The following is a 23,015-nucleotide window of genomic DNA, read 5'->3' as shown; positions in this document are numbered from 1 at the left end:
ATCAAAACCCTCAAATCGAATACTAAATCAAAACCCAAAACATTCCCACACACTTTCAGAGCTTTGCAACGAGGAGTACTTCGACGATCTCAACCGGAATTGAGAGGTAAGTTGTTCTCATCAGTAGACCTAACACTACGGGTCCGGTCATCAAAGATACTACCCTATAAAACCAAATCGAGGAATAATGATCTTAAAGGTAAGACATTGAACTTAATGTTCGATTTGATTTTTGTTGGGTTTTCTTTTGCGTTTTTGTGTTTGTACTTGGCTTGCGACATTCTTGTTGGGTATATAAGCTCTTACCTTTTTCTTATAGAATTACAGTAACATTATGAAAGAAAATGCATCGCTTCCGGTAGAATTAACTGTTGTCGGTGAAGACATGGAATTATTCGAGTTGTAATTACTAGAGAGAGGGGAGAGAGAGCCATCACTTTCATGACTTTTGAAAGGTTTTTTTTTTCCTCCTTGTCCAGTGCCATAATTTAGGCATTCTATTATGTCCTTATGTCCGTCATTGTAAGTCCAACGATGCTAACTACCCAATATAAGGGCTTCAATGAGGGAATAGGGACAGCATATGATAACAAAACTCGTTCAACATTTAATAAATTAAATACCGGATTTTATATTTATATGATATATGTATTGTTATGTGATTTGGTTAAGACTACTGGTACTATCCTCACAATGGATGGACCCTACAGCCGATCAATTATCAAATTTGTGTCTCAACCGATTAGACAACCTCCTCACATCGTCTCTCATCATTGTTCCAATGCTTGACCATAAGGTTGAACGGTTCTAGGCAGTCAAAAAAACCAGTGCGGATTCTCTAGATCTAACGTATTTTTAGATCAACCACTCCTTCTAATCGACACATTATTTTTTTATATTTTTATGCAACATTGTTTGGGTCAAGATTCAGGTTTCCAACTGTTTGTGACTAACCAGTTGGTGATAGTATAATTGGTGAATTTTCTGGGGCCAAACCGTATAGACTCGAGAGGTCATGGGTTCAATTCCTAGTGAGAACAATACCCTTGTAAGCAAGTGCTTGGCTTTCGACCAACTTGCTCTATTGTCAGGTGGAAAATTTATATGCGGACGGGTTTGACTACCCAAGTTTAGACTCATATCTGATATCCAAATGAGAAACTTTTATAATGTTGTTCTCAATTACCAAACAAAGCCATTAGGTGTAGACTTAAGTACTTATGTGCGGGTGGGCCTTATGGCTCGAATTTAGATCCATATCTTTAGACTCATATCGGATTGTAAATTTTCAAAGAAAAAAAAAAGTGTCTAATTGTGTCAATTTTGGGGTTTTATAATCATCTAGATTGTTATGTTTTGTGAGGTAAAAGTGTAATTGTAAACCACGTAAAGAAGATATTACATAGCATACCCTTTCGGTGGCTTCAATTATTCTCTCACTCTCTTTATTCTTCTTTTTGTCACTGATAAGTTGCAACAATGGAATCAGTTGTTGCTCTTTTGCTTCACCTTTCAAATCTGCAATTCATCAAAAGCTGCAATTTCTGACTTCTTTTCCCTTCTTTTCCTTTGTGTTTTTGACTCACAATCCATGGCATTTAATGCTTTCCTTGGCTGCTGGTACCCGTACCTCCTTTTTTCAAACTTCTAACCCGCCCGTGAGACTAAATATCAGATGGTGGTTGGTTCTTTGGGAACCATTCGCGTCTGTTCTGTTCGCTGTCAATGGCTATTGATGTGTGTTCGGAGATTTCTAGTGCAGGAATCAGCCCTCGGATCTCCTTCTCGCACGATCTCAATCAAACATCTGATGCTGCATCCGCTGAGCGAAGATTAGACTTGTCGCTCTTGGATTCTGATTTCGATTTCTGCATTGGTGGTACTAATTTTGTTCAAGAATTGTCTTCCGCTGACGAGCTCTTCTCGAATGGCAAGATCCTTCCGATCGAAATCAAGAAATCAAAAGAAATCACTCCGAACCAGCCTGATCATTCTACTCCTCTGATTCCGACTATAGAGACTACTACTGCAGAGAAGAAAAGACTCAAGGAATTCTTGTCTGCAAATCCTGATGAAGACGAAAGGCCTCAATCGAAATCGTTCTGGCAATTCAACCGAAGCACCAGTCTCAAATGCGATAGTACACGCAATAAAAGCCTGATTCGGTCTTTATCGTTTCTCTCGAGAAGCAATTCGACCGGTTCGGTGCCAAATCCGAAACAAACCACAGTGTCAAAGGATTCGCAGAGACCGCAATTTCAAAGACAAAAGTCTGCTCCGAGTAGAAGGCAATCATCATCATCGGTGTCCAGTTCTGGTACATTTTATTCATACAATTCGAAGAAGAATACAGGATCTTACAATGGGAATGGAATTAAAATTAGTCCTGTTCTGAATCTGCCACCCCCAGACACTTGCATAGGAACAATGACTAGTCTTTTTGGGCTTGGTTCACTGTTCTGTAGTGGTAAGGTTAAAAAGAAGAAGAGATGGATTTGAAGTTATTTTATCTTACTCAATTATCATGTACAGTTGGGTTGAGCTGTCTGTCATTTTGTTTCTTGAGTTCACATCATGTTTCTTGGTTTGGTGAACAATTTCTGCTTCAAAGGTTAAAGCTAGCACTTTTTTCTTTCCAATAACTGACGTAAACGTCGAATTCCAACTAATTAATTTGAACTCTCGATCTCGAGCATCATACGTCCCCGAGAATTCGGGATGATAACAACCCGAGAGTTCGGGGTGATAACCAACAAGACTTGGTTCACTAAAGCTAGCACACCAAACATTGTTTCCTTTAAAAAAATTAATTTGAACAAAGTACAATAAATAATTCTAATATTAGATGGATGGTGTCATTGCCTTTTGTCTTATCTTTGATATTAAGATGAAACGATTGGTAGATGGAAGTGGTTTTAGGAATAAAAATGAATAATTGAAGGGTCCCCTCTTATCTTTTACTTTCTAGACTAAATAATTGTATATGTTGAACTCACTAAATCCTACTGTAAGTCGGAACTGTAACCTCTGGATTGTACTTAATTAACCACGTTAACCCTCTATTCTTAATGAGACGACCCTCTCTAGTGAACCGTCTCTTGTAAAGGCCAGACACCCTAGCCTAGCATACCCTTCGAACGAATGAGACTAAGTGGACATAAATCTCGAATCCCAATTGGTTAGTTTGAACTCCTGATCTCGAACACCATATGCCAAAAATCTTTGTGGAAAATGTGTCTGCGACATGCTGCCGAGCCACTCCACCCATTCTTTTTGCCATTTCAGGATCTTGATGGAGTTTAGCCATAACTAAAGAGAACTCGAGTGGAGAATTAACTGTTTCAACAAGGCCACCACTGTTGCATGCAATAACAGGTTTATAAGCTGCCATAAGCCTCCAGCGGAAGTATACCAACAATTTGTGAAAAAAAGAGATCCACTTTTACATTTCAGAACCGATAAATTCTATCAGAGCTCTAGATGCAACCAGACCTTTGGTGTATAGACTATAGAGAACACATAAACACTGGGAGAGGAGACATTTCTTTCAGCTGTTGAGCAAGATGTAATGAATTTTATTTGATCAGATACACCTTCCCTTTCCTCCCTTGTTTCCCTTCTCTTCCCTCTCTCCAAATCTCTCAATCCAAACACACTCATAAGCTCCTCCAAGCACTCAACATTTTCTCTTAAGCGCTGGTCCTAACCACCTGAAATAATCAAAAATATAAAAAAATTGTTATTTTTCTTGAATGCAAAGCCAATAAGCTTTTACCACGAGGACAAGGAATCCAGGTTCCTGTAGCATATGGTGAAAAAATGATGCAGACCACATGAGAAAGAAGTAAGCATCCTGAAAATATGAAAGATGTTAAGAGCAAAAAAAAAAAGTTGAAAAAGGCATAGCATATGAGTCGTGTTATAATGTAGGGAAACAACTCCTACATGAATCCATGAGATTGCATTCAAGTATATTTCCAAGAAACTCATTGTTACTTCAGTAAGAAGGCTATAAAAATCACAACACAACAAGCCACAGTAAAGGCAATAGGAAAATTATCTCGTTCTCATTGTTTTTCATTTCAATAAAAATAAACTCTTTGATACATCAAAGATTAGACGGTGAGCATAGCAAAGAAATCACTTATATAACCATATTGAATGTGTGAGACTAGAACCGTCCATTGTGAGAAATTGCCTATCTAGAGTGGACTCTTGATGTCTTACAATTCATCCATGAGAAATGACAAGAGAACAACACAATCGAAAGGAAAATAACAACTTACCAGAAACTGTTTCCTCAACATATCGGCTTTTATCATGGTGAGTTTTGAAAATATGAACATTTTGCCCGTGAGATGCAAGTTCAACAGCTGCATCAACGATTAATCTCTCTGCCCCACCTACAACCCAAAAAAAATAGTGAGAGATAAAATAAGAAAATGGAAAGCAAGAATAACATTAGGAGCTGGTTACAAGAAGATATAGAATAGGCCAAAAGCCTTTGTGCAAATTTTTTTAATGATAGATGATACATCCATAGAAAAGCTGAAAACTATCCTTGATGAATACAAAACACAAGATACAGAACCATGAACCTCATAAGTCATAACCCCAACAAAAGATAATGGTAATTACACAGCCAGCGGATGCAAAATACAATATCTTGAAATAACGGCTGTTCTCACTCTTTCTGCAAATGTGCTAACAAATCATTTATTTTTCTGTCAATGTGTCAACAAATAATCTGCTAAGTTCTTGACACTCAAAGCAAAACATAAACAATGATAATTCTAAGTCAAAAATGACGCGCTTCATATTGGGTTAACGATGACATGCTTTCCTTCTTGTGAAAAAATTCCCTCCACCACTGTCACTGTGAGACAAGATTTTGCCTACCTTGCTAAGTACTATCTAGATACACTAAACAGATAAATTCTGAAGATGAAAGTTTTACAAATTAAGAAGCATTATTGACTCAGAACTAAATGGTGGTTAAATGGAGGTAACATATTGGGTGGATGAAGCATTATTCCAGAACTAATTGAACTAATTAGAAAGGCGAAGAACCAGAAGAGTACTTCCTCAACAGAAAAGTAGCCCGATTGTCTCTCCAATTGCCTTGAATTCCTAATTTCCTATGCTTTCTCGGCAAAAAAAAACACCAATGCTCAACACCAATCCAATTAGTAAGATAATAGCAAAATTACCTAAGCTTTGTGCTTCCTCCTCCCGCCATGTCCAGTAGCAATTGATGCAACAATCGTAGCTTCGAAGAGTATATGACTGGACAAGCTCGGGTCAGGTCGGGACCCAGCCAGGCAGCACACTTGTCGTTGAAATCCGACCCAAGCCTCCCTTGTAAAGAAGAACACTCGGCATCCAGAGTCAGGACGGTGCTTTTTGTCTTTTCCTTTTCTCCTTTCCGTTTTTTCGAACAAAACTTATCGTCATCCGCATACTATTTCAGGGTTTTTTTTTTTTTTTTTATCTTAGAAAATACTAAATTCAAAGAATATCAAATATTTAGGGGCTGTTTGGTTTGCCCAGGTTTTTTTTAAAGCCCTAAATCCTTGTTCTAGGTCAAAGAAATTTTGCGAGTCTTCACGCACCGTAGGAGTCAAAGCCACAAAAGGTAGACTCGTACGATTCAAGGGCTGCGTAGTGATCCAAGAAGCAGCCTCGGGGGACGGCAATTTTCATGTTTAAATAATAGTCAAAAAAGTGCTTACTCCATTAACTTCCCCAAGTATGGGTGTAACGGATTGCAATTTGCAAAAGAGATGTGCACAAATCATACTCGTCAGAGCACCTAACTAGGCCATGCATGTATTGCTTGATGATCTAGCAACCACTCATATTAAAGCCAAAAAGGGATTGATCCTCTGTTTCCACATAAAAAGTAGGTGTGCAAGGAACACCCAGCGGCTTTACAGCACAACTACTTTGCCTAAACTAATACATTCCAAAACAATCCAACCTTATCCACCTCCCCTTCCCCAAACAAGTAAGAAAAACAAAAACAAAAAAAAAATTCCAAATAGAGGACATCAAGGATCATGGCTGCCAAACCACAGAGATTATAAAGGAAAAGGTATAGATGTTAGAGAAAAAATAGTAAAAAAAAATCTGTAACACTGAGGCATTGTATCTGTGAGGCATATCTTATAGCCATGACTAACACATATGAGGGAGAAAACAAATGAGGGGGGAAACAGAAACAAAGATAAGCAATAGCCTATGCAATCCTATGATGCTGTAATTCTGAAGATTTGGATTCAATTTTTCACAGCTCCGATCAAACAAAACAGAAATTGAAGGGGAAAAAAGGATCCAGAAGAATCAATATTTACTCTGTTTCTGTTCACGAAGGGGAAGCTAACTCAAGCTCAATGTACTTCATAGGCATTTGAGGAAAACCAGAAAAATGTATGCAGAAGACACTCCATTTTAGTATTCACCTAATCACTTTCATCCAAGTGCAAAGTTAAGTGCAACAATTTCACATTTCAATGAAAAAAGCATAGACACAAGACACTTTATTTCTCTCATCAAATTAACCCCTACTACAGTATAATTATGGCAGGTATATATAATCTCTAGCCACATTCAAATTCCACTGTCAAAAAATACACCATTTAGTTGAACTGAACATGGATTCATCAACAATCAAGATAATGAATTATTCAGCTAAAACAAAATAACTATGGACAAAAGCAAGAAGAAACTGTATCAAAACAAGCACCGACAGCCAACTTTCAACGTAATGGAAGTAGCTGGGAGTAAGAACTAAAAAAAACTACCCGCCCAGGAAGTGGAGCATGCTAAATAATTCAGCTAAAACAAAATATGTAAGGCTCAAATGTTATGCCCATCTTTCCTCAAAGTAACCTAAACATGCAAATAAAGATTAGGTATAAAGTTACCTGATGCAGAGCTTTGTTATTCTCCATAAGAAAAGACAGTATCGGAGAAGTCTTAAAACTCAAAATAAGAATGGCATAATTTACAAAAACAGAGCAATTTTTGCTTTGAATTGAAAATAAAGACACAGTCATGCATGTATGTGACCATGTGTACCCAAATTAATACTTGCTCTAGCTTCAAGGTAATCAAACATCACAACTTAAAAATCCAGAAATAAATTTATTAAAATTCAAGAGAGCTTATTAACTGTTCTCAAACAATTGAGCTCACAGAACTCCCCTTCTTTTGACAAATTATTCTCTAGTAAATATAAAGAAAAATTAACCAATGATTAATGAACAAAATTAGCATTTCAAAGCGACTGAACCTACACGACATAGTGAAAACAAAGAATTCATCACTTGCATCAAATTCCTGTTTCACCAAGATGGTGACGAACTTCAGTGTACCCCTAATTAGCTCCACCAGAAGTCTCACATGAGTCAACTAATCCTTGAAAGTCTAATGTTCCTTTGGAAGGCAACCATCTCCATGACTACCTCTGTAAAGATACAAATAATGAATGGGGTTGGGCTTATAGATTTCTCGAATCAAACCAATAAAGAAGGAAAAAAACAATGCACAAATCAGAAAATCCAAAAAAGAAATAGAAAATCTGGTCAAGTAAAAAAATTTCTTCCCTTTTCCACAAATTCTCAAGAGCCAGGAAACTAAGAAATCAGTAATGTACCTTCCCGCTTTCTGGAAATTCCTCCACCTTGTACATATCAGCCGTCACTTCCCTCAACAACACACCCGGAAAGATCGACTGCAACGTGAATACACAATATCAGAAAGCCAAAAACACTTTGTCTGCAACAACAAAAAAGGAAGAAACCAATGAATTTGAAAAATTAAAAGTATTGGACTTACGTCCAACTCTTTCTGTACGGTCCTCGGACGTTTCTTGGGCCTCCTTGCAGGCCGGTGGCCCACTAACGCCTTGAAATCATGTTCGATCTCCTTCCTCGTGAGCTGAATCGAAAACTTAGCCCTCTCCTTCTCTCCAGTGCCGCCGAACCTCGACGACTTGGCGATTTCACTCCTCAAGGGCGATTCATAATTCTGCTTCCTCTCGATCCTTAATCCGTTTCCAGCAGAAACCGCTTCCCCACTGATGGGAGACTTACAGGCAGACCTCCTGGTCCTCAGATTCCAAGGTCGCGCCTCATCCACCTGCGCCACCCCGGAAGGAGGTTCCTGCTTCCTCTGCCCATTCACCTCCTTGGATGCACCCTTTTTTCCCTCTCCCACAGAGTTCTCTTCAAAATCGGACAAGGCATTCACCAGATCAATCATGCCATTCTCCCCAGCGACCCCATTCGTATCCTCCTTGCCATCGCCGCCAATCTGCTTTGGAATATTGAGCCGACGACCATCCGATTCGCGAGAGGAATCGGCAGCATAATTGGATGGTGGAGATCTCCGTTTACGGTCGCCGGAGGCAGCCGATACTGTTTGATTGTTTGATTCATCGACTTTCTGGCACCGAAGATGCTTCTGGATGCCCCACTTCAAGCAAGGAAGCGTGAAATTGTGAAGCGGCCTTGTTCTTTCGTAGCCCATCGCCATCGCCTCCGGCACTCGCTGACCCTCCCACGCTCCTGAGCACACCATTCATAACACAAGCCCACTCCGGGACTCGTAGCGAGAGCTCAGATCGAAAGCTCTCCCTATAATTTTGAAGCTGTTTGCAGATATTTCAAATTCGGGAGGAGAGTCTGTGATTTAGGATTCTTCTTGGTATTTGTGAAATCACCGGGAAGAACAGAGTTTATATATGAGTGGCATAAAAAGGCAGGGAAAAGAGAAGGTGGTTCTAACGTTCGGGTACCGTGGGATTTAGGTTCATAATAATAAGATGGGTCGCCGCTAAAATACACCTTAAGCGAATTTTTTTCGCACATCTGGGTTTTCCCGGGTGATACGTCGTTTTTTCGAGTATGGTTCGTGTCACAACCGTTGGATATATGGAACACAACTTTTAATCACCCTTTTTGGCCGTAGATTCGTAAACTCCGATTTTTTTTTATAGCATTATTTATTTCATTTGAAAACTTAAAAATAAAGTTTCCTTAATTCATTACATCATCCAACAATGATAACCAATTAAGAACCAATATCTTTTTTCCTTTGGTGTGCCGACTTTTGCTAACTTTCGAAGTTAGCAATGATTTTATCTTTAGCAACGACAAGTATTGAAAGATATTTCTCATGAATAAACATCATCAAGACAGATTTACAAATTATATGAGTGACTAATTTTTAAATGATTGTCTTGTATGTTCCATAGAAAAAGAGTTGTTTATAACTATTATTAATGATGTTGTAATAGAGATAAATTCAAATTGTAATAGAAACAAAATTAACATTTAGTTTATAATATTGTAATCTTGAAGGATCCATTTATTGTATAAATTGAGTTGATAAATAAAGGCGTGAGTTGTTTAATCCACTAAGGCATAAGCAACAATAAAGGTATTCGCTCATGGAAAAAAAAACCAAAGGTATGATCGATCCTATGAGAGTAAGATTTGCGTTAGTAAATAGGTGTATGAATTATTGACAAAGTATTAGTTTATCTCATTTGATAGACTAATTAAAATAACAAATTAAATATTGAATAACAATAAATATACACTATTTTTTATTTAAAATTTAAAATACACCATCAAAATTCAACATCAAGTTACGACACAATATAATCAATGAAAAATTACCATTGCAATTCGATAAAAAATCTCCGCTCTCTCAAATCAATAAATATTTTCTTTGGGTTTGCAGGTTCATTGTAGATACATCGAACCCGCACGACTTTATTTATCTAAGTCGCATCACTTAACTGTATTTTGAACCCATAGAATATATTTGATGATTGAAAGAAATTTAGACTTTTCTTATAAAGCACACTGCTAGCTTGATGTTCTCCAAGCGACAATCGATGTTGGATTATAAGTCTAACACTCTTCTATACTTGTGAATTGGGTTATACTAGGCCTAACAAGTGGACAGATAGATGTCCGTTAATCAGGACCAAAACTTTGCCCTGATACCATATCAGAATTCTCAACCCACTCAAATCAAATATCATCCACTTTGGGTTTGATGATTCGATATGAATACATCAAATCCACATGATTTTGTTTCTTTGGGTAATCTCACTTAAAGGTATTTGATCCCAAAAAAGTTCTTCCGTTTATAATGTGGGATTATAAGTATAACAAATTATGGTGAGCTTTTGCAAATTGCATAAAAATAAACGAGTATGTGTTTCCTTAATCAACAGTGCAAGAAAAGAACAAAAATCTCCACAGCCAGCATCTTATAGAATTGAGGCAGAGCAATTGAAAGAATTGTGTAAAAGGTAAGCATTACTTTGGTCAATGGACAAGGTATTGACCTTGGAAAACATCAATAAATCACAAAATCACAGTTTTCCGTATAAGAAAAAAAAGAAAAGAAAGAGTCAATGTAATTTTTTTGTCGAGTCAAAAACAGGTCAAAGTTCAAACTTCTCATTAATTTGAAAAGTCAAAAGCAAAGGAGGGAACCCACTAGGATTCTAACGGCTAGTTTGCCAATTCCTTGATAATAAGTCCAAAGTCCAAAGCACAACCGACCACGACCTTTTTACAACTTGGCAAGCCCCCAACCAACAGCATGGCCCTATCCAACTTTTTATGGACTTAAAAAGGCTCCGATCAACAAAAACATATTACGCTTTCTTTTCACACACAACCCAATTAAGCCCAGAAACAATGCCCCAGAAAAGGCTGGCCATCCTCCACAAGGTCTCAAACAGAGTCTCTGTTTTCATTTCCAGAGTGAGAAGAAGAAGACCCATAATCTCAAAACTTGTTATATCTCTCAATAAAGCAAGAAAGCTCAAGAGGTTTAAGCTTCTTAAGTGTAATTACAACAAATATGGCTTTCTTGAGGAGTATGAGTTTTCTGCTTCAAGCACTCCTCCTTTTCATTCTGATATTCCCAAAATACCCCCTCTAATGGGAGAAGGCCACGTGGCAGAGTAAGTTCCAGTGAGGACAATGTGGGTGACGTACCGAAGGGTAAATTTCGGTTCTTGACTGAAGTGTGTACCTCTGCACTATCAGACCGAAGACCACACTTCGGTAACCGTACTACAAAAGCATGTACGCACGAAGCTTCAACTAATGAAGAGTCCTCATAGGACGCCAATTCTAGGTAGAGTCCTACTCCCCTTTGGAGAGGGATACGGATGGAATTTACCATCCGAGAAACCCTCTGGAAAGCCAATGAGAGAGAGTCTGACTCCTACTACAACTTAAACACTTCAAACTCATATAAAAGGGGAACCTCTACTCTCAGGTAAGCTATCTAACTCCTGCACTCTAAAATACTTACTGAGCAAGAGGCAACGTTCGAAGCAACGAGCCATCCTCCCAAGTTTAGTACTGTACTGACTTGAGCGTCGAAGAGGTCCCCCCGAGTACACCCTCGGGGCCCTACCGAAGCTTACGTTCGCTTCTTGTGCAGGAAGGAAAGAAGAGATCACGTACCAGCAAAGGAGAAATTAGTTATTCCAGCTCAGTCTGACTTGACTGATTTGTCTGATAGGGTAGACCTGTTTTAGACATCATCACATTCCAATAAAAGATGGCTGAGGAATGGAATGCGCTGCGGCCGGAATCTGTATTCGATGTTGGTTTTCTGTCGGTGTCTGGGTGGCTTGAAATTGGAGAGGGAAGAAGTGGATTATAGGCTGTCGTTGGAAGCTCTGCCTGCAGCCATTACTGGGGTATATTCTGAGCCGTTGGATTTATGGAATGAGGATCAAGATTTGGTTGATCGAGGGCTGAGATGTTCATTGAGAGGTTCTATCATGAGATGAGATTGCAGAGGCACGAATCAACTGAATTTCATTAGCCAGTCTTTTTTTTTTTATTTATTTTTTAAGTCGTGGATATGTAATTTGATTTTAATCATAATGAAAATGAGGTTTGAAAAGACTTAACAGACCCTTTAAGATGGACCAGGCCTAAATCTAACAGCCCAAATCAAAATCTTCATTTGGGCTATAGACTCAAACCGTCTGAATTGAACCAACCCTAAGTGGCTATGTCTACAAGGTTTTCAAATCTGAGCCCATAACCCGATCCCAAAACCACAGGATAACCCGTAGTGTTTCCGGGTCATACATGAAAATCGAAACGGACACTCTTGCACCATTGCTCCTTCTCAACGCCAACTGTTGTCCTAATTGTCGTCAAATACCCTATCCCACATCCCCTTCTACCCTAGTCAAAGTATTTGGACTTGCGCCTCGATCGAGTAGTTACCACGGTTTGTAATACCCCGGCGTCGGTGCGAGATCGGAAGGAATCAGTGATCATCGACGACTCCGGTAAGAGTTAATACGTCTCAAGTAAGGCCTTAAGGGATTTCTCCTGTGATTTTGTTTGCTGCTAATTATTGTTTGGTGTAATTTGAATCGTTGGATTGAACTTTCTTTTTCGGACAATCTTTGTGAAGATTGAATATCGGGAACTAATATTATTTAGTTTTGGAATTTTTGTGGTTGCATCTGTTTTTCTTTTTGTTTTCTTTGCAAAGTGTTTCCATGAATCCTCTGATTGAGCACGGAGAAGTTTGAATTTGATTGGTGGTTTTTGACATTTGTTAGAAATTAGAATCAAATTAATTTGACACAACTAAACGAAAATCAATAGATTTTAAAACGATTCTTCAGGCCAACTCCTGTTTGGCTAGTGAATCTCATGAAGAAATCAATTTAACTGAATTCCCATGTATATTATAATTTAACTGGATTATAATGGTTTGACTCAGGTTTCTGTTTGAGAAAGAGAAACGTGTACACGTCTTTGTCTATATTGAGAAATGGCGACAAGAGAGGAATATGTTTTCAAGGTTTACAACTCGATGACACAACAGAAGGAGGTGTTTGAGCCCAAAGTGGCGGGCAAGGTGGGCATGTATGTCTGTGGTGTCACTACCTATGACCTCAGCCACCTTGGCCATGCTCGAGCAGCCTTGTCCTTTGACATTCTCTACAGGTCCGCATCTTTGTAGTTACTTGCACGGCCTATACCTTGTTGGACATTCATTATCAGATGGATATAATGGTTGCCATACATTGTTTGTTGATTGAAATTGTACAGTCCTTAGGCTCTTTTAAGAAGTCTAGCATTGATTGGTAATTGGTGGTTCTTGTAGTCCCCTTAGAGACTTGTTGTCTAATCTGGAAGGAAATGAATTGCAGAACCTTTAATGATCGAGAATCTTCTGTTAGTTAAGTTTTGGATGCCAGCATGTGAACTGATTTTCACGAGAGCGTTAGCTCTTTAGCTTTGTAATCCTTTCTCTGTGGATTGCACCTTCTTGGTGCATCCCTTCTATAAAATCTCTGTTGCTTTAAGAAAGAAAACTCTATATGATTGTTTCTTTGTCCAATATTTGTGAAAAGAAAAGGAGAAATGCTAATACCGATACTGGGATCATGTTTTAGAGGTTAAAGGGAGAAGAGGGGGATTGCCAAAGGAAAAGTATAATAATAATAATAATGATGGGTTGTGTTACTTGTGTATCATGTATGTTTTACAGGAAGATCTAATAATAATGGGGGGAAATTTGTGTATCAGTATCATGTATGTTTTTCAGCACATTTTTCCGATGTGAATTTTTTTTTCTAAAATTAAAAGTTGTTTTGACTTTGAACTTTGGAGGGAAATCGAGATACTTGAGAACTCTATTCACCCTCTTTTCTTCTCTCTATACCACGGAGTTTTGATTTAGAAGTTGGGAAAATGATAGATTAGTGGGAGTGGGATGAGCAGGCATCTACTATTGTTTAAAAGTATAAAACGTAAAGGAGGCATGTAATCCTCCAATACCCCATTTTTTGGGGCCGAGAGAGATGATGTGTCATTAATATTTCTGAATTGACAGACTTACTGCTTGAAACTCTAAACAACTTTTTAAATGTGTTTAATTCATGTGAAGCATTGATTTTTATATTGCACATGGTATAGAGGATAGATTGTTGTTTTGTAGAATGCTATCTTACTGATTATGGTTCCAAGTTTTGCAGATATCTCCAACAATTAGGCTACGAAGTGACTTACATCCGGAATTTCACAGATATTGATGACAAGGTTAGATGTTTTAATTGAAATGTGAGAGTATTGGTTCATCATGGTTGTCCCAATAATTTTAAGCAGAATCATGCAATGCTATTTTTATCTTAGAATACTTTAACAAAGCTTCGCCTTAATTAGATTTTAATTAATGCCAAATTCTATGCAATTCATAAATTTAAGGAAGTAGAGTTTGCTGTTTATATATTTAGAAAGGTTCTGAGCTTCTGTGCAGTTATTTATGATTCTCATATGTGTTTTATCTTCAATTTGGTTGATTCTGATGTTGTAGATGAATGTTAAATTGCGTGACTTCTTATCTAAAGACAGAGTAATGACCCATGATTGTCATGAGTTCCAGCTTTATATGAACTGAACTTAGTGTATTGACTTTAGGTGATCTTTTGAGGTTTGACTGTTCACTATTAAATTCTTTAAGCTTCCCCACCTCAGAAGCTAGAGCTCTTTGTAGGGCATGCTTACTTCTTAATGTCTACAGATAATCAATCGAGCAAAGGAGCTTAATGAAGATCCATTAGCATTAAGCGGCCGCTTTTGTGATGAATATCTTGTTGACATGGATGACCTTCAGTGCTTGCATCCTACACATCAGCCACGAGTGACTGAACATATGGAACAGATTATGAAAATGATAGACCAGGTTTTCTTCTTATCATTACGTCATTTTGTCTGGGAACAAGAGCTATGCATTTTCAATCTAGAAATGCATTGCTCAATGTCAGGATGATTCTTCTATGACATGAAATATTCCAGTTCAATGTTGCTACATGTGCTTCCATAATCATATGCCTAATGTAATTTCATTATACTGTTCCTGCATTAGTCAGAAATACATTTTGCAATTTTAAGAATATCCATTCACCACTTTTTATTTTCTTTTCAAATATTCACTTTAGAAAAGAAGCAAGGCGAAGAAGAAACTTAGCTGGTTGTTCAACCTCTTTTTTATTATAAATTTTTAGTGAATTTCTAACTGTCTTATGTGTATACATAATTCTTATTTATATGGTGTAAAATGACTAGAAATTCATGTACTGGTAATGCAGGACAGTCTAGTAATTCTGTCCTACTTGTGTTTTGTGGCGATTTAGGGTTGGGAGAAGATTTTGAAGCAAAGAGGTGTCTACCACGGAAGTTCCAGGTTGCTGGAAATGAGTGGTAGCATGGAAAATATGTGTTTTTTTTTTTGTTATTTAGATGTGAATTGGTGGCAAAGAATGTCTGAGGTAAAAAGAAAGCAAGAGGAGGCAGATCTGGGTACTGTTCTAGACCTGTGAACGATAGCAGGGTTACCGTTCTAGGCATGGGACCATAAAAGATGATGGAACCAGATGCTCAATCTTCAATGTTACCAAAGAAGAGGTAAGATAAGTAAGTGTTCCCTAGGCGATGAGGAGTCCACCAACCATCTTTTCCTTCACTGGAAAGGGGCTAGGGCTTTGGATAGAGCTGCTAATCTTATGGGATTCTCACAGCTGATGGTTGTTTAATTTGAGAAAATGCTTAACGCATGATATTTTTCCTGGCTGTTTAAGGCGAGAAGACTGAAGACATATGACCTCTACTTGTCCTCTGCCATTTCTTGCAGAATTTTGGGGGAAGAAATAGAATAGCTTTCGCTGGCACAGAATCTAAATGTTGATTAATTATTGACAGTTAGGTCTGAACACTTAACGTTTGGAATTTTTGGAAAGTGTAACCTCAATGTTATTTCCATTTAGATGATATGGAATTTTCGGTGTCGTATGTTGCACATGAGGACCACGTTGGTGATTTTCAATAGTGGTGGCTCTAGAAATTATTCCCATGCTATCTCACATGCATGTATATCTACATCTATATTATGATTACTGTGTTTTTTGTGTGCGTTTATGTTTCTAGAGAATTATGCTCAGTTTTTATTAGTCGCATCCTACCATTCACAGGAGCTTTTCTGTGAATTTGTTTTGAAATATTTTTGGATGGTATTATGAGAATAAGTTGATGATGATAGAAAGAGATAGAGATATGACATTGTTTGCTGATTTGTTAAAGATTTCAATGGTTTTTGGCAGATTATCAATAAAGATTGTGCATACGTGGTTGATGGAGATGTATTCTTTGCTGTTGATAATTTTCCAAATTATGGCCAGCTATCTGGTCAGAGGCTTGAAAACAACAGAGCCGGCGAACGTGTCGCTGTTGACTCTAGGAAGCGCAATCCTGCTGACTTTGCATTGTGGAAGGTGTGGAAAACTCGTAAGTTTCCTCGTGTATCTTTTAAAAAATCTTATTGTTTCTCATAGAATTAAGTCTTACAGGCAGCAAAGCCTGGTGAGCCAAGTTGGCAAAGCCCTTGGGGTCCTGGAAGACCAGGTTGGCACATCGAATGTAGTGCAATGAGTGCTTATTATTTGACCCACACCTTTGATATTCATGGTGGCGGAATTGATTTGATTTTTCCACATCATGAGAATGAGATTGCCCAGAGCTGTGCTGCATGCGAGGAAAGCAACGTGAGTTATTGGATGCATAATGGTCATGTCACAAACAACAATGAGAAAATGTCAAAATCATTGGGTAACTTCTTCACCATTCGTCAGGTAAATTGATAGCCAACTTTTGTGTTTATTTGCAAGAGATTTAGTATGGTGACTGTCTCATGAGCATTAATTTTTTTGGATAACTTGTCTGAATTTTTGTAGATTACCGAAAGGTACCATCCCCTGGCTTTGAGACACTTCTTGATAAGTGTACACTATCGTTCTCCTCTCAATTTTTCAGTTCCGCAACTCGAAAGTGCATCTGAGGCTGTTTTCTACATTTATCAGGTCTTATCCTATCTTGTTTTCTCAAGACTAATTTGTAAAATTGCCTTGTGATTGCAATTCACCGTTCTCAGATCCTCATTGTTTGAGAAATTTTTCGTTTTTGTGTTATTAAAATGTCCAACTTGGATAGAATGTCTGCATGCATGTTAGTTTTGATGTATAATCACTATAAATGTGCATAAGTTGAACTTTAAACGGCTTTGAAATGATGTTGCAATTATGACGTGAAACAAGAGGTAAAAACAAACAGGCATGCCCACAAACATTCTATCAATCTAATGGGAATTCTGTAAAGGTGTACATGGACAAATTCTCTTTCCCAATCGAACTTTCCAGATGGAGATTTGATGAGAAGTTGTTGATAATTCAAAATGGCAAACCATGGTGTAGTAATAAATCCGCTTCATCATAATGTAGGAATTATAGGTTCAAACCATGGAAACAGTTACCCTGCCTTCACTGAAGGGGCTCCGCGCCCCCCAACTTCCTGGGGTGGAAAAAGAAGTATATGCTGTTTTGTTTTGAAGAAGCATGACATAGTGATCTGCCTCATGGCTATTTGATGCTACTAATTGGATTGTTTTTGTTTTTCTGTACTCATATTTGATGTGATGCATTGATAACTAATTTAATTACTGTAGTTAATTACTTAATTCGCTTTTGTCACTAAAAAGTGTTATAGATGCTGACAATGTCATTAATGGAATTCTATTTCAGTCTCTGAAGAATGACCTGTTTTTTCTTTCATTTTTAGACTCTGCAAGATTGCGAAGATGCCTTACTACCATTTAAAGAAGAGTTCAAGGAGGGTGCGGAACAAAAGGGCAAAACGGCCCGGGCTAATGATGATGCCCAAAAATGCATTAATAAGCTGCGTGATGAGTTCCAGACTAAGATGTCAGATGATTTGAACACTTCCCCTATACTGACTGGTGCTTTTCTAGATGCCTTGAAGTGCATAAACAGTTCTTTAAATATGCTCAAGGTACATCTATGGCCCCCATTGCAACATATATTGCTATTACTCACTAGTTACTCCGTGTAATATTGTCTATTAACATATGTAAACTTTATACATTTTTTTCAGAAGAAGCTACAGAAGCAACAAAAATCGATACATATTCAATCTCTCGTTCAATTAGAGAAAGAGGCGAAGGAAGTTTTGGAAATTCTGGGAATGCTGCCACCTTGCACCTATGCTCAGGTGAGGTATCAAGAACCGTTTGTTTGTTAGTTCAATAATGAATGTGATAGAAACCCAAATTGGAAACTATCTAAATCTTCACTGAAGCAAAAAATTGTTACAAAAATAAAATGATTCTCATACATCTCATAACCAGGCTCGCTGTAGCATATGTGCTGACAGCCTTATATGATGGATGAAAAATTAATAAAATAAAAAAAAAACAATAATATAAAATAGCAGTACTTCTCTGGGCCATTCATGAGGCTGACATGGCAACACTAATGGACTGTTGTTGTCTTCACTAACATTCACTGGCAAAATGGTTCTTTTTTGTTGAGCAGGTTTTGATGCAGTTAAAAGACAAGGCATTGAAGAGAGCAGGTTTAGTGGAAGAAGATATCTCTGGCTTCATAGAAGAGAGAGCAGTTGCTAGGAAAAATAAAGATTTTTCAAGGAGTGATCAAATTCGTGCTGATTTGACTGTCAAGGGTATTGCCCTCATGGACCTCGGAAACGAGACAATTTGGAGACCATGTGTTCCTGTTCAACAGGATCAGGAGCAACCACATGTAGCAGGCAGGTGATGATGGTTAACGATCCGAATGTTTCACACAATACTAGAGGTAGTGAGAAAATTTCTAATCCTCGATGACTAAGTTTCGCTTTCAGGTTTGTTATGTTAAACCATTTGAGATGCAATTAATGGATTGTTTATACAAATTTTGGGCAAAATACCCATCTTTGGAGTTTGTACCCATTGAAGAATTCACTGTTTTCTCTTAAATTAAGTTAAAGACATTTAAATGTAATTCTGCACCAGTAATGTTTTCACAGCAGTTCTATCAGTTCTTTGAAGTCATCAAGGTTAGAACCATCTTATATTTTATATAGTCACACTGTTGGGACCAGGAGTCAGGACACAGCTTATAATCTTCTCCAACAAAATGAAAGTAGGCTCGAATGTGTATGTGTATATACATATATGCACACATATATACGGCAATAACAATTAGTATAAACCCACTCCCCACTTGAGAGAAAAAAGAAAAGTTGTACAGGGTGGTCCCAGATATGATATATATGCTCAAATAGCTACCTGTTTAACTGGCTCAATCATTCCAATAATTAACTAGTGCAAGAAACTTGATTGGACAGTGCAATCTGAGAAATGAAAAGCAGTGTCTGAAAACTGAAATCTAATTGGACCATGGTGACTAAGAGACATTGGACACCACTGGAGGGTGACACCCACTAATGAGCAAGTTGAAATAGATAAATTAACAACAGACATGACTTAATTGGCTAAAAGAGCCAAGTGCATGTCCACATCGGTGGTTTCAAACTTTACTTACTATATGTTGTAAGGCAAAGTTGTGGGAATGGATTTGATTTTTCTTTATACATACTTCCGCCTCACGAACCACTAAGAGTTGTGCTTTTTGTGTGGTTCCTCATATGTCAAAAGGGTCTTAAAGAAGATGCAAAAACTTTTTCCAAGTGCACAAGTTTCAGGTTCATTACCATTACGCTTAATTGGATACACCTTTTCTTTATATGGATATCCCAAAATTTCAGGCCACAAAGAATGAACCCAAAAGTGACCAACCCATCTATCTCCATCTATGTGCACTATACCGACGATATCTAAGACTGAGTCAAAACTCAGGCAGATTGGGGTCTGAAATTGGGATTAACCCACAGATCCAAGATTCCACGAATAAATATCCCACCTGGTTGGTTTGAATTCTCGAACTTTGACACCGTACACCTTAAGTTCGGAGAGATAACCAATTAGGCTATCTCTGAGAGGTTCACTACTTGAGGACTCATGGTATAGTATATGTCTCACTTTCTTTTTCGTTTTTTTTAATTAAACATGGTTGATATATGTTGTGTTTATAAGACCATATATATATATCATGTAATTAGAGACACCCATGAGCACCGTTCAATTGGGGGATACAGAAATTAAGCACCTTTTTTGTTCTATAAGCTTCATTTAATTTATCATTTTGCACCTTTGAAAGGCAGTATTTTAAGTGGGTGCCTCCCACTTACCCTTTTGACCATTTTAAGCAGTTTTTAAAACCCTAAAAATGATGCATTATCTTGTTTTGATGATTACACGTAAGCTAGCTTTGTGATACCCACAAGTCTCTAGTTGTTGAGTTGTAAAAGCCACAATCTTAGGAAGCTATTGTTGCCATTGTTATATTCTCTCAACAAACTTTCTTTATATGACGACTTATTGTTTGGACAGCAACCAACCAAATAAACCAATGTAGTGACATACAGACAATCAGAGATTGTAGTGTTTGACCTAAAGAGTACTAAAGTTGTGAACATTTCAACTCAAGCAATTAAACTGGCAATTGATTGATTTGAAACTGTGTGGGATATCATATCAGTCCTGCATGGGTTTGCTCCCACTTTACGTCATTTCAGGGTCAAGATGTTGGAGGCTGACAAGAAGTCCCAACAAACCCTATTCTTAGGGTTAGTTGGAGTTTTGAAGACTAGAATCTTGCCCTGCTAAGCTATATGTCTTGTTATCTTACCTTCTCTAGAAAATAATTATTACAAGAAATAGTTTTAGTTAATATATACTTCATTTAATTACAAAACTATTATAGGAGTCGGGAGAAGTACAAGACAAGAAACAAGAGAAGACTGCCGTGAGGAGAGTACATAGACACGGTAGAATATTGTGTGTGTGTGTATATATATATATCATATATGCTTGTGTTGGCAGTGGAGGACAAAAACAAGAGTAGCTAGTCTGAACGTACGCAGTTTCAATTTGTGATTTGAAAAGAGTGGGAACAACCCAAGTCAGTTTGTAGATATTGCTGCCAAAAGGCTCTCTCAATCATGTTGTGAAACCATATTTTCAACAACAATAATAATACAATGAAAGATCTTGTAATCCCTATGAACTAGTCGAAATCTGGGTTGGCCGAGATCCAATACAATACAATAAGGCAAGATGACATTCACACATGATTCCCGTTGTATTAAGAGTTACCATGGTCAAGTTTACCATCTCAACTAACGATAATAATAATGTCACTGCTTAGGCTTGAACATAATTTGACAATAATTGATAAATTCCATAGACATGAACATAATTACACAAACCACTTTACAAAACATAGCTGCCAAGTATTAACAAAAGATTCATAACCCAATTGAGTTCATTGATGGGATATATATATTAGGAAACCCTAGTTAGTGAAATAAGAACATATAGTCCAAAGACATGGATAATCAAACAAAAGAAAATATAGGGAGGATGAACAAGAAGAAACTCTATTAAAGCTTATTTTTAGAAAAAAGTAAGGTAGTAATTTTGATCTTCCAAGTACTTTGATGCTTTTTTCTTTTCCGAACTGGGTGGTCGAGTTGACTGAGACGAACATAACAACATCAACTATCAAGCTATATTTCATGATCAGATTAACAAATTGTGACTGTGAGAGCACTTAAGGTCTTAGATATTACTTCCAAAAAATTAATAAATAGATCTGAAAATGTACAAGGATCCCTGAATTGGTGAAAAACCCAAGTCCTCAACCTAACAAATATCCAGACACAATTACCAACATCAAACTCATGATCCAGCTGGAGCTAGACTCAGATGCAAGTCCAGGCCCAATGTCTCATCGAAGTTCGGCCCACCACCATCCCCTTTCGAGAATCTACTCAATGACGGCCCATCAACGACCCTCCCAAGCGTCCTCTGCGATCCCGACGAATCCCCTACACCCCCACCATACGGTCCTCCCCCTGCACCACCCCTCCCACTTGGCCCGCTCTGAAACACACATCCATGCGACACGTTGAAAGGCGCACCCGCCGCGGCACGCGGCAAGTACAACCATGAAGGTGGCCCCGTAGCCGCGGCTGGGACAACCACTGAACCTCCGGGGCCCGTCAGGAGGTGCGGAGGAGGTGCGAAAGCGGAAATCATTGGATTCCTGGCGAAAGAAGCCGCTGCGACGGCGTTTCGCGTGGCTTGCATTTGTGCACGCTTGAGCTGCTGACGCTCCTTCTTGTGGGCGTTTTGATGGCCACCAAGTGCTTGTGAATTTGCGAATTCCCGACAGCAGTATTGACACTCGTACTTTCGGTCCCCCGAAGAAGGAAAAGCAGAGGATTCAGGGGAAGTAGAAGTAGGAGTCTTGAGTGATGACGCATCCGCCGTTGTTTCTTCATCTTCAGAGACGCTGAATCCGAAAAGTCTCAATCTCGTGGTGGTGGTGTTATCGTTAAGGTCTGCCATGGAAAACAGAGACAGAGAAATGGGTGGCTGTTTACTTAGTATGTTTAAAGGGTCAAGGAATTATGGTGCATGTAGTGGGTTATTTATACAGGATAAAAGTATGAGTAGCAGTGTTACAGAAACTTCAAACATATATAGACTTAGAGATAGAAATGGTTGCGGACATCCCAATGAGAAGAAGACGTGTACATATTTTGGGACACACGACTCAAGAACAACATACAAATAGTCTCTTGGATTAAGGGCCCTCCAGTAGAATACTCTGTATTTCCCCACAGTTCTTGTCAAGACATAAGCGTTCAATCTGTTTACCAAATTTTAAAAAAAAAATGCATAGACCCCATTCATACTGGTAAACAGATTGCACATCTGTGATTAGTCGTTGCGGGACACTCTTTTGCGTACCAAAAGGATTGCACTTCCGAAGATGTTTAAATCCCCTAAATGTCCTTGCTTGAGATCAAAAATAATGGCCCATTTAGTCATGATTACATCTTCCTGCCCAAGCAAAACTTACATTATATAACTGATTAGAGAAGTCAGTACTCACTGCTCTCCACTAATTGGTTTGATTAGGTTTGTTTCTTGTTTCAAGCATCATGGTCTAGAATTTCACT

At 38.1% G+C, this 23,015-nt stretch overlaps 5 protein-coding genes and 1 long non-coding RNA gene across 7 annotated transcripts; 3 read left to right on the top strand and 3 right to left on the bottom strand.

The window, feature by feature from the left end:
- The first annotated feature begins 1,348 nt into the window (after positions 1-1,348).
- LOC120001448 lies at positions 1,349-2,621 on the top strand. Its single transcript, XM_038849783.1, has one exon. The coding sequence runs from the start codon at positions 1,726-1,728 to the stop codon at positions 2,497-2,499; it is 774 nt and encodes a 257-aa protein (XP_038705711.1). The 5' UTR covers positions 1,349-1,725; the 3' UTR covers positions 2,500-2,621.
- Positions 2,622-3,332: 711 nt separating this feature from the next.
- On the bottom strand, positions 3,333-5,432 carry LOC120001449. The gene is made up of 3 exons (XR_005468863.1): positions 5,211-5,432; positions 4,287-4,403; positions 3,333-3,710 (listed from the first exon to the last, which is right to left on the bottom strand). It is a non-coding gene; the product is annotated as an uncharacterized LOC120001449 (long non-coding RNA).
- Positions 5,433-7,101: 1,669 nt separating this feature from the next.
- Positions 7,102-8,813, bottom strand: LOC120001733. Its single transcript, XM_038850179.1, has 3 exons — positions 7,840-8,813; positions 7,658-7,735; positions 7,102-7,468 (listed from the first exon to the last, which is right to left on the bottom strand). Exons 1-3 carry the CDS (start codon positions 8,581-8,583, stop codon positions 7,463-7,465), a joined length of 828 nt encoding a protein of 275 aa, XP_038706107.1. The 5' UTR covers positions 8,584-8,813; the 3' UTR covers positions 7,102-7,462.
- Positions 8,814-10,712: 1,899 nt separating this feature from the next.
- Positions 10,713-12,104, top strand: LOC120002797. Its single transcript, XM_038851625.1, has 2 exons — positions 10,713-10,941; positions 11,589-12,104. The coding sequence occupies exons 1-2, from the start codon at positions 10,725-10,727 to the stop codon at positions 11,834-11,836; spliced, it is 465 nt and encodes a 154-aa protein (XP_038707553.1). The 5' UTR covers positions 10,713-10,724; the 3' UTR covers positions 11,837-12,104.
- Positions 12,105-12,189: 85 nt separating this feature from the next.
- Positions 12,190-18,961, top strand: LOC120002796 (cysteine--tRNA ligase 2, cytoplasmic-like). 2 transcript variants are annotated; one of them, XM_038851624.1, is made up of 10 exons: positions 12,190-12,349; positions 12,793-13,019; positions 14,054-14,117; positions 14,599-14,760; positions 16,175-16,345; positions 16,421-16,702; positions 16,805-16,930; positions 17,685-17,915; positions 18,018-18,134; positions 18,458-18,961. In XM_038851624.1, the coding sequence occupies exons 2-10, from the start codon at positions 12,844-12,846 to the stop codon at positions 18,698-18,700; spliced, it is 1,572 nt and encodes a 523-aa protein (XP_038707552.1). In that variant the 5' UTR covers positions 12,190-12,349; positions 12,793-12,843; the 3' UTR covers positions 18,701-18,961. The 2 variants fall into 2 exon arrangements, with proteins under 2 accessions (XP_038707552.1, XP_038707551.1); XM_038851623.1 differs by having other exon boundaries at positions 12,202-12,370.
- A 2,439-nt stretch (positions 18,962-21,400) lies between these two features.
- On the bottom strand, positions 21,401-22,657 carry LOC120002614 (zinc finger protein GIS3-like). The gene has a single exon (XM_038851373.1). It carries the CDS (start codon positions 22,396-22,398, stop codon positions 21,727-21,729), a length of 672 nt encoding a protein of 223 aa, XP_038707301.1. The 5' UTR covers positions 22,399-22,657; the 3' UTR covers positions 21,401-21,726.
- Between the last annotated feature and the right edge of the window lie 358 nt (positions 22,658-23,015).

Source organism: Tripterygium wilfordii, chromosome 7, assembly GCF_013401445.1.
Source record: "Tripterygium wilfordii isolate XIE 37 chromosome 7, ASM1340144v1, whole genome shotgun sequence".
NCBI classification, from domain to species: domain Eukaryota; kingdom Viridiplantae; phylum Streptophyta; class Magnoliopsida; order Celastrales; family Celastraceae; genus Tripterygium; species Tripterygium wilfordii.
This window is presented reverse-complemented; position numbering and strand designations above follow the sequence as displayed.